The 11488-nt window shown below is 34.8% G+C and overlaps 1 protein-coding gene across 9 annotated transcripts; it reads left to right on the top strand.

The window, feature by feature from the left end:
- Window positions 1-1401: 1401 nt before the first annotated feature.
- Window positions 1402-10149, top strand: azin1a (antizyme inhibitor 1a). 9 transcript variants are annotated; one of them, XM_052579025.1, is made up of 12 exons: window positions 1402-1599; window positions 4051-4172; window positions 4381-4495; window positions 4571-4744; window positions 4915-5087; window positions 5236-5370; window positions 6163-6244; window positions 6391-6465; window positions 6558-6723; window positions 7803-7921; window positions 8335-8534; window positions 8611-10149. In XM_052579025.1, the coding sequence occupies exons 3-12, from the start codon at window positions 4388-4390 to the stop codon at window positions 8723-8725; spliced, it is 1347 nt and encodes a 448-aa protein (XP_052434985.1). In that variant the 5' UTR covers window positions 1402-1599; window positions 4051-4172; window positions 4381-4387; the 3' UTR covers window positions 8726-10149. The 9 variants fall into 9 exon arrangements, with proteins under 9 accessions (XP_052434985.1, XP_052434986.1, XP_052434984.1 ...); XM_052579026.1 differs by having other exon boundaries at window positions 4051-4213; window positions 4313-4495; XM_052579024.1 differs by having other exon boundaries at window positions 1403-1599; window positions 4377-4495.
- The last annotated feature ends 1339 nt before the right edge of the window (window positions 10150-11488 follow it).

Genomic DNA, 11488 nt, shown 5'->3' with positions numbered 1-11488 from the left:
CACTTAATGATCTCATTACTTTCACTGGAAAATTTCACAATTTTATTGTTACAAGAATGTCCTTTGTTTTCTAAGATTCAGATCAGATTATCTGAAATACTTTAGGTTGTTGGAGAGTTCCTTTATGTTGTATTGTATTTAGGGCCTTAAAGCTCAGGAGAATTCCTGTTGCTCAACAGCAGTATTATTGCATATGGCAGGCAAACCACACGTCCTTCCTTCAACAAGCCTACAGAAGCAGATCACCATTATACTAAGAACAATGGTTATCAAACAGCGTCGTTCACTCCGAGCTGCTGTAGATGTTATGTTAGATTAGATGCCATGCGCTCATTTATAGTCCAGAGGGAGTCGGCACAAAACTCGGAACTGCTTTTGTGAGCTGCAAAAGAGAAACTTTCAATGACAAGCGTAGCAGTCCGAGCAACACTGATGTGAGTAAAACAAACAGAGCTATTGTGAAGCTCAATTGGCTCATTTGGCATTCTTATGAAACTATTTTTGGTAAAAGGAGTCAGCAATTGGAGAAATGGAAAATATATACACAAAAGAGGAATTTGTGTCTGTAACATATCGTGGTACATAATGTTAAGGTTGATTCTTATAGGAACATATTTGGAGAAATGTAGCATTGCATCAGTGTCTCATCAATGGATGCTCTGCAGTGAATGGGTGCCGTCAGAATGAGAGTCTGATAAAAACATCACAATAATCCACAGCACTCCAGTCCATCAGTGAACATCTGGAGAAGACAAAAGCCGAAACACGTGCATCAAGATGTTTTTAACAAAAGTACAATAATCCATAATACACTTCCTCCAGTCAAAAAGTGGTTTTGTCTGAACCAGGAGAGAAATCTGCACAGATCAAGCAGCATTTAAACAGCTCTAAACAAATAAGTGGCTGGATTTTGATGTGAGAGACAACAGCAGATGCACTTTTTCACTGGAGGAAGTGTTATTATAAATAACAGACTCGTATTTTGTCCAGAAACCGCAAGCAAAAATGCCTTAACGCTGGATGTGTTTCATCTTTTGTCTTCTCCAGATGTTAACTGATGGACTGGAGTGTTGTGGATTATTGTGATGTTTTTATCAGCTGTTCGGACTCTCATTCTGACGGCACCCATTCACTGCAGTTACAGAGACACTGATGCAATGCTACATTCTCCAAATCTGACGAAGAAACAAACTCATATATTTAAAAAAAAGTGCTATTTAAGTCAGCGTCTTCATCATTAGGTTTATCATTCACTCTAGAGAGTGTGGTGAATCAGAACTTTGAATAGTGTGACTATCATCACAGAGAGAGAGAGAGAGAGAGAGAGAGAGCAGGGTAAACGCGCCTCCCTCTATAAACTGTGGATATAAGTGTGGATTCATTTCATCAGAATCTGGACACTGAAGCAGCAGCTCGTCTATATGAAGAGAGCAAGACACTCTAGAGGAAATTCTGTCATTCCAGACAGTAACACACAGTGCAATTAATTCAGAATTATTTATCATGTTTTATCCAGAATCATGCTATAAAAGTGCAAAATGGACAATGTTCTGACAGGAACTTTGAAGGCGAGGTGATGAAGGCTCTTTGGGCATTCAGGTATGAGATGTTTCTCTTCCCTCTTATCAGTACATTTCAATATAAATTTTACTACAAAACACCAACAAACTGATCTGATTATTTGGATAATTTTAAATAGCAAACATAAACGAAAAGTTTAAAATGATGGAATTTGAAGGTATTTGTATGCCATGTAATAAACTATATTATAGTAGTCTATGCATTATACTATTCAAGGAAGTTATAAAAATAGTTTTGTTCAGATAAAATATTTTGTAACGTACATATGATTTAGAAATGTTCACTGAAGATTCTGTTTGCCATTGTTTATGCTTTGCATGTACTAGATAATGTATGACGATTTTTCAACAAACAATTTTGAAATAATGCATGTAGATTACGTCATGTATATTTTGTACGTTTAAATTGTGGCGTTTTGTTGTTGCACTGTTGACTTAAGGTAATTAATTTGATTCATCCATTATTTTAAATAGGTGCTGTATTATGATTTCATCTGAAAATGTTAATTTCATTTTTATGTTAATATACTCTAAAAAAAATACTTAAGATTAACTCTTAGCAGGTAAATATAAGGTTGTTGTTTAGTTTGTGACCAGCTGAATGCATATAAACCTACACTTATCAGCTGCACTAGCATATAGATAGACTCGAAGTGGATTTTATATATATATATATATATATATATATATATATATATATATATATATATATATATATATATATATATATATAGTCATTTATCTGAAGCTTTTATCCAAAACTCACGAATGAGGACAACGGAAGCAATCAATTGTAGTATTAAATCAACTACTATCAGATCTTAAGCTAAAAGTTAAAACTATATAAATACTATACACATTTTAAATAATTCATAATTCAAAATGACAAATGCATACAAAAAAATTTAAAAAATGTATGGAAAACTAAAATTAAAACAATTAAAAATATTAAAGAACAAAAGATAAAATAGTATCAAACATAAGTATAAAAGCCTACAATGTATATTTATAAAAAGATAAAGGAGAATAAAACTAAACTTTTATTTTGTTTCAACGGGGTCTGACAGTCCTGCTGCTTTTACTCTCAACAAATTATTTAAACAAAAGCTCCGCCCCTTTTACCGCATAAATTAAGACCCGCTTCTTCACTCGCTCATATTATTTAAACAGGAGCTCCACCCACTTTTCTACGTAAAGCAATGAACAGCCCGCTTCACCGCCTAATTAACATAACAGCCCCGCCTCCTCACTCCCTTCACCACTTCATGTTAATGATCGCCCCGCCTCTTTGACGCGCTTCATCCCTCAACCTTCACAACCGTCCGAGGCACATTGGATTAAACTCAGATATATGGCTCTAAACATTAATGTTACCTCTCATATCAGTGCTTTTATTATTTTGTAAAAATTCCGCCAAAAAAGAGAAGACGGTTTACCTCAGATGCTCCTCGCGATTTCTCCCGCGTGAGTAGCTTTGGGTTTATAAGCTAACGTGTATCTGTTAGGCTCTTGTTTATGTTTGACGACGATATTCGAGTTGTTTATTATCACTTGACTGCTTTCGGTCTGAATTAACTCGTTATGTTTGAGTGTTATTAAGATAAATAGCGTAAGACTTGAACACCGGTAGCTGCTAACGTTAGCTGGCTAAGTGACGGCTAGCAATAAAGTACACTGTAATTTAAATCTTATCGTGAATGTCGGCTGTGTAATCATCACAAATAAACACTAATGTTGTCATAATCACTTGATAAACCAAGGAGTTTTCGTTAACCGCTAAAAGAAAGGTGTATATATATATTTTTGTAACATATCGATGAAAAATACTTGTGAAGTTGGCGCCTCATTCATTTCCGGGCGTCTAATTTCGATAAGTATTGTATAAATTACTTGTGTGTGTGTGTGTGTGTGAAAAAAAAAAAAAAAAAAAATATATATATATATATATGTATATATATGTATATATATAATTATTTTTCAGAAAATAAACAGCTTGAAAATGTATGTATAACCAGTTAAAATAATTTGTTTGAGAATGAAAAACACTTTTTTTTTGTCGTTTCTGTGATTTATATTATATAAAAATTATTTTCTGTCAATTAAATTATATTAAATATAATAAAAATATATCTATAAAAAAAATATATATATAATATATATATATATATATATATATATATATATATATATATATATATTAACAATATGTGTGTGTACATATATATTCTCCACATTTTTCATATACACTTAATAATATAAACTATCCTTGGAACATATTAGAAAAAATGTGTGTGTGTAAATATAAAACAATTTGCATTGAAAGATTGTTCTGTTTCTTCATCCATCCAGTTTATCAGCATTATTTTCTTAATTTCTAGTTCTGTATACTTTATCAGTGACGCTGATTGTTCTACTCATTGTTTACTATTCTTTGACACACCTCATTTATGATTGTTATTGTCTTTTGCAGGTGTACGTGAACTGCGAGAACAGCTCAGGGGCTTGTGTCCACCGAGAGCGGTTCGATTTCAACGCAGAGCCCCCTTGGGATCCTAGCTGATAGCTGGAGAGGTCGACCTCTGACCTGTCCCTGTAGGTTCACATTGCTGTATCCTCACTTCTGGTGTGCTACTGTATGTATTCATGCAGGAGGAAGTTCTGATTTCCCTTACAAATCACCCTCAGTCTGTAGCTATAAGCTTGCATTATTATTGCATGTCTTGTGTTTGCAGTGAATATCGCTAGGACCCAAGAGCTCTGAGTGTTCTCATAAATAGGTGACCTGTTTTATGCCAGTCAGATTACGGATGAGTATGAAGGGAACGCCGGATGATCCGTACTTTTCTGTTGAGCTGCTGGAAGGAAGCGCAGCTCTCCGAGATGTGATCGATAAACACATCCACGATCAAACTCTTGTAAGTTTTTAATGTGCATTTATTGTGCCTTTTTTTGTTGTACCAAAGCGTGATGCATGTTGTTTTTTTCTTTAGGCACTGAAGAGTGCATTTTTGGTTGCCGACTTAGGGGTGATTGTGCGGCAGCAAGTTCGCTGGAGAACTAAAATGGACCAGATTCGGCCGTTCTACACAATCAGGAGCAACAGCAGCCCTGTGGTCGTAGAAATCCTGGCGGCTCTCGGCACGGGCTTCGTTTGTTCAAACAAAGTAAATATAAAGTCTCCTCTCACTCACTAAAAACAGACTATTCATTATCCTGAAATAACAGTCTGCTTCTACACTCTCTGTCTCTCTAAAGCTATTTTTGAAATGTATTATTACTTCTGTTTGCTGCTTTATGTGTGTCGTCATCTCTGGCTGCTGTGCTTGTCTTTCAGCATGAGCTGGACTTGGTGAAAGACTTTGGCGTCCCGTCTCAGGACATCATTCTCGGCGGCACGTGCAAACAGCTCTCCCATATCAAATACGCAGCTAAACACAACATCCCCCTCCTGGTTTGTGATAACGAGGTGGAGCTGAGGAAGATTGCACGATGCCATCCCAAAGCAAAGTGCGTCACGTCATCACACTTGCAGTGACTAGACTGATCACTGATGATGTCATAGACAGAGGCAGCTCTGATTGGCTGGATTCACACTAATGCACTGGATTGTTTCAATACTGAATCTTCTCTTCTTGAACTGGTTTTTTCGCAATAGGGTGTTGCTGCTGTTGACATCGGAGAGGTGCTGCGATCGAGAGGAGACGGCCCTACCGTTCGGCTCCACACTAAAGGACTGCAGACATCTGCTGGAGCGTGCCAGAGAGCTCAGCTTGCACATTACAGGAGTCAAGTGAGTCTCTCCGGAGACTTGAGAGAATACAGAAGAAGCCTGGAAGATATCATTTAGAAGTTAAAGTGACCTCAAAGATTATTTGGACATCACAGTTTCTGATGTCGCAGTACAGTAGAGGCATGCAATTGTTTTACAATGTGATGAGTTGGCATTATCAAGTATGTCTCTCACTTTGCAAAACAAAAAGACATGCATTGAGGAGTAAATAAGAAGAGAACATCGAACATCGTTTTTATTCAGTTTTGCAAATTATAATGGTCTCAAAACATTTAGTTTCTAAATGAAATCTCATTCATTAAGATAATCGATTTGTTAATGAACGAATTAGCCTGTGAACAAATTGCTTTAGTAAATGACTCGCTTATTAAAACGGAGACTTGCTGCCACCTACTGGCAGTTTTAGTTTTACAATATTTTAAGTGTTGTTTTATTTAAAAAAAAAATAGTTTCTGTGCCTCTTCTGTAATGGAAAAATGAGTTTTGTTGATATTGATTTCTTTTGATTGGTAACAGTGTTTTTAATTCTAATTTAATGTATTGTTTAAATGTAAACATTTGACATAAAAGATGATGCATAGATCTAATAAGAACTGTCAAATGCTTCTTAAAATCAGTTTAAGGGCAAGTATAATTCTATGTCATGCATTAGATATCAAAGCTAGTGGGTAAACAATTAACCATTGAGCTTTTCTCACTCTCTCTCTCTTTTTTTAATGATTCTTGCACAGTTACAACTAAGGACATTTATGCAGGAAGTGATTGAGTTTTAATTTCATGCTCTGCTCACAGATTCAACATTCCCAGTTGTTGTCAGGATGCACAAGCGTTCTCCCGTGCGGTTTCTGACGCCCGCTGTGTCTTTGATATGGCGGTGAGTCATCACTCATGCAGTCATGGATCGAATTCAGATCCGATCATGACACGAGCTTCCCTGCTGAATGATCTTTATTCATCTAAATGTCACTTCCAGTATTTATTTCCCTCTTGGTAACGTGTTGGAAATGAATGTGATCTTAGGAGGAGCTGGGCTTTGAGATGAGTGTTCTGGACGTCGGAGGTGGCTTTGATGGAAGTGAGGTGCAGTTAGACGAGGTGCTGTATTCTGCTGTACATTTGTAAGATTGTTTTTTCATTTCTATGCATCGCCCCTGACGCTCAGCTTCTGGTGTTGTTTTTTTGTGCAGGTCAACCAGATGCTGAAACCCATGCTGGACATGTATTTCCCTCTTTCGACCGGATTGACCATCATCGCTGAACCCGGAGCTTATTATGTGTCTTCTGCCTTCACGCTGGCCGTGAATATAATCGCCAAGAAAACAGTGGCTCGTGATTTCAGTGGTCAACCACACAGTGAGTGCTAGTCATCATATCATGTTCAGAATCATCAAAAGAGTGTGAGTGTGTGTGTGTGTGTGTGTATATATACAGTACAGACCAAAAGTTTGGAAACATTACTATTTTTAATGTTTTTGAAAGAAGTTTCTTCTGCTCATCAAGCCTGCATTTATTTGATCAAAAATACAGAAAAAACAGTAATATTGTGAAATATTATTACAACTTATAATAATAGTTTTCTATTTGAATATACTTAAAACAAATAATTTATTCCTGTGATGCAGCGCTGAATTTTCAGCATCATTCCTCCAGCTTCAGTGTCACATGTAACATCAGTCGATCACATGATCATTTAGAAATCATTCTAATATTCTGATTTATTATGAGTGTTGGACACAGTTCTGCTGTCTAATATATTTGATCAATAAAAGGATCAAAAGAACTACATTTATTCAAAATAAATAAATAAATTCTAATAATATATTTTCTTTACTATCACTTTTTATCAATTTAACACATCCTTGCTGAATAAAAGTATTGATTTTATTTAAAAAAAAAAAGAAAGAAAAAAATGACTGACTCCAAATTCCTGACCAGTAGTGTATATTGTTATTACAAAATATTTATATTTTAAAACATATATTCCTTTTTTTTTTTTTTTACTTTTTATTCATCAAAGTATCCTAAAAAAGTATCACATGATCTGAACAAATATTAAGCAGCAGAACTGTTTCCATCTTTGATCATGAATCATCATATTGGAATGATTTCTAAAGGATCATGTGATAATGATCCTAAAAATTCAGCTTCGCATCACAGAAATAAATGATCATTTAAAGTATAATACATTTAAAAAACAATTATTTTAAATTGTAATAATATATCACAATATTACATTTTTTTCTGTATTTTTGATCAATTAAATGCAGACTTGATGAGCAGAAGAAACTTCTTTCAAAAACATTAAAAATAGTAATGTTTCCAAACGTTTGGTCAGTACTGTATATATAGCAATATTGCCCATCCTTCAATGTTTAATAGGTGATATAGTGATCATAATGTGTTTATTGAACTCAAGTTTGTGTTTTTTTCAGATGCACTGTCTGCAAACGATGAGCCTGAGTTTCTCTACTACATGAACGATGGGGTTTATGGGTCTTTTGCCAGTAAGCTACTGTGTGAAGATTCAATATCGATGCCTTTGGCACACAAGGTAAATATTTTTGTGACCTTGATGCAATGTACAAACATCAGTAAACTTTTACAACTAACTTTTTTTTTTGTATGCATGAAAAGACATTTCATGCATGCACCGTTTTCTTCAGTAGATCTCTTTTATAGTGAACGTTTTAATAAGTGCTAAACTGAAATGCATTGTGAAGTAGAAAGATTTTTTTTTATATTAAAGATGTTAAATAGTAACAGATAATACTTCACTAAAGCTCAAAAATACAAGCTTGCACATATATTACATGTATGTTATAAAAACCCCAGTGTGACACTGACGATGTGAGTTGCACGGAGCCGTTATTTGTCCTCTGAATAAAAGCACACAGTGTTCTACAGTTATGTGATTGAGTCCATCACAAGCTGTTAGACTGATGCGATCATGTGGTGTTTGGTCAGGAGGTGAGCGCAGAAGAGCCGCTGTTCTCCAGCAGTCTGTGGGGTCCGTCTGATGATGATCTGGATCAGGTCCTGGAGCGATGTCTGCTGCCGGAGCTCAGTGTCGGAGACTGGCTGCTCTTCAGCAACGCTGGAGCCACATTCAGTAACGGAGAGGAGCACAACCCACCCGTCTTCTACAGCATCACTGAATCCGACTGGTACGGAGTGAATCTCAGTGTGATGCCCACTGCATTTGTTTTGGTGGTTTAATCAAGCTGTTTTTCCTCTCTTTAGGCAAGAGCTTCATAATTGTGGCATCACGTTGGACGTGAGGATGAAGAATTTCTCTCTGGTACCATGCTGCCTGCAAGCAAACATATCTGAAGCATCCCTTTCCACCCCGGCGTGACGTAAAGCCTCTTAAAAGTCATTATTTTGACTGAGTTTAAGCACTTACGAACCTGGAATCTTCTAAGAAGCTTCAGTTGCTTTGAAGAAGTTTAACTGCGACCAGATCTTAACAATAACTGATGGATATACAGCAGATAGATGCGATTAGCTTTAACAAATGGCACTGTCGGTGTATACAGATACACTTAATTACATTCAATCCATTTTATGAATATGTATACACACACAGTATTTCCACTTACTAAAGGAATCAGTCATGTACCCAAAAGGCGAAGTTATTTATTAAAACTAAAGTCTGGTTTCATGACGCCATTAGACGCTTTTAAAGAGACATGCACTTGTTTTTTGTTATTTGTATTAATGAACTGGAAAATTGTGATCTTTGTCCTGTTTGAAACTGTTGTGGGAATAGTTCAGGAAGAGCACTGTGATATGGACAAAATACAAGGGAAACTTTCTAAACTGTTGAAATCTTAGGCATAAAACGCACTTTTAAGGAATAGTTCACCCAGAAATGAAAATTTGCTGCACATGTACTCGACTGATATTTCTTCCTCAGGTTTGGAGAAATGTAGCATTGCATCAGTGTCTCATCAATGGATGCACTGCAGTGAATGGGTGCCGTCAGAATGAGAGTCTTATAAAGACATCACAATAATCCACAGCAGTCCATCAGTGAACATCTGGAGAAGACAAAAGATGAAACCAAGACATTTTGATCTGTGCAGATTTCTCTCCTGATTCAGACAAAACAAACTTTAAAAAAAAATGTATGCAGAGGACTGGTATTTTAGCCAGAAACAACAGTTGAAAGTTAAAACATTTTAATGTTTTGCTGGATTATTGTGATGTTTTTATCAGACTCTCATTCTGACGGCACCCATTCACTGCAGAGCATCCATTGATGAGACACTGATGCATTGCTTTTGAACTATTCCTTTTTAGGTATGCAAATGTGGACACAAAGTGTCTAGTTGTTCACATGCTTGCATTGCCGTGACAAGCAAGTTCCTACATTGAAATGAAAAGACGTGTGCGGCTGCATTTTTTAAAGCAGTATTACACAAAATTAGGAAGTGTCTTGCTTGTTTCAGGCCTTTTGTAAGCAGTAGTGTATTCGTGTCGTGCTGTGCATTATCTCAGCATCACACGTGTGCTCTGTCCAGGATGTCTCTGGTGTTGTGTAAGTTTGTCTGAGAATGTGCTGAAGACGGTCCGAGCAAGTGCTGCTGGTTGAAGCGAGAGGAAGCTGTTATAATGCTCTTTACCTGCAAGAGAAAGCAATGGACTGTGCAACACCGAACGGGAGTTAGACAAATGAAACGTTTGTTCAGTGTCGGAGCATAAATTATTGACTGTTTGCCGTTTACAGCATTTACCTTCTTGACAAAGATCAGCTGTCAATAAAATGGTTTTAATGGCTTTGTGGATTCATTTTGCATTTTAGTGTCTGGTAAAGCATCGGCTTTACTGTGAGAGTTCACAATTAAACATGAGTCAGCAAACTAATTTCTTGATTGGTTTTGGTTTGGAATTGATTACTGAATCTAAAGCCCATATTTTTTTCCATAGTAATGAGAAAATAAAGAGATGTTTAAAAAAAGGCTTGTTTATATATGCAAAAAAAAAAATTGTATATTAAAATATATTGACATAGAAAAAAACTTTTTAAAAATATAATAATATTTCACAATATTACTGACTTTACTGTATTTTTTATTAATTTTTTATATATTTTTTTAAGAGATTAATTTTTTAAACATTAAAAAATCCTAATGATTCCAAACATTGGAGCAGTAGTATATATCTATATAATATATCTAAAATAACTTAAACTAATAATTAAAAACTATATAAACATATTTACTTCCAAAACTGAAAAAAATAAAAAAGATACTAAAACCTAATATTTTTTTATTTATTATAGTATATCAATGATTCAAACATAATACTGTTTAGTAGTTGTAAACTGAGGTATTCAAGGATTAAGCTATTTATTTTATTTTATTAATTCATTGTTTTTATTTGTAAAATAAAAAGCAATGGAGATCAGTTTAAAGTTGTATTTTTTAAGGTTTAAGCAATGCTAAAACAACTCCTAGCGTAGACTACATTTAGAAAACATTGATGTATCACTTTTTCTTATATTTATTCCTTGAACTTGAAATAATTTCAAGGAATGTCTAACATTTCATAAACTCTGCAGTGTAAAATCAGTGCAAACAATAATCTGTTTTTGCATAGTACTTCACTACTGAAACCAGTTTAGCCAGATTAGTTTTGATAAATGTATGGGTCAGTCTCACTAAAACATCTTCATGCCATATTGTACCATTAATTTCATGCAACTCTTGTTATTGTGTCCTTGATGTTTTAGTTTTTGCTATTTCAATGGGAATCTAATTAGAGTACTGAAATGCAGTCTTTTTATTACTGTATTTATTGTATTACTGCACTACAATGACTTTTAAATATGCAAATGAGCAATTAAATCATTAATGAGGCATCTAATTTATTTGCAAACATTTCCAGAACAAAAATCTGAATATTTATCAGGGTCATTTATTCACTTGGATATTTGTAGTTTATATTATTTTGAATAATATTTTCACAATATTTTATAATGTCTATAATATGTCTATATAGATGTTTTTATAATTTTTTTCAGTTTTCTTTACTGAATTCAAAAAATGTTATTTTACGTCCAGGTTTATTTTGTGTTTTATTTTATTTTATAAAACTCTCAATGCCATGACTCCAG

This window comes from Carassius gibelio, chromosome B16 (assembly GCF_023724105.1).
Source record: "Carassius gibelio isolate Cgi1373 ecotype wild population from Czech Republic chromosome B16, carGib1.2-hapl.c, whole genome shotgun sequence".
Taxonomy (NCBI): Eukaryota; Metazoa; Chordata; class Actinopteri; order Cypriniformes; family Cyprinidae; genus Carassius; species Carassius gibelio.
Note: the sequence above shows the minus strand (reverse complement) of the source record. Positions and strands in the feature narration are given on the sequence as shown.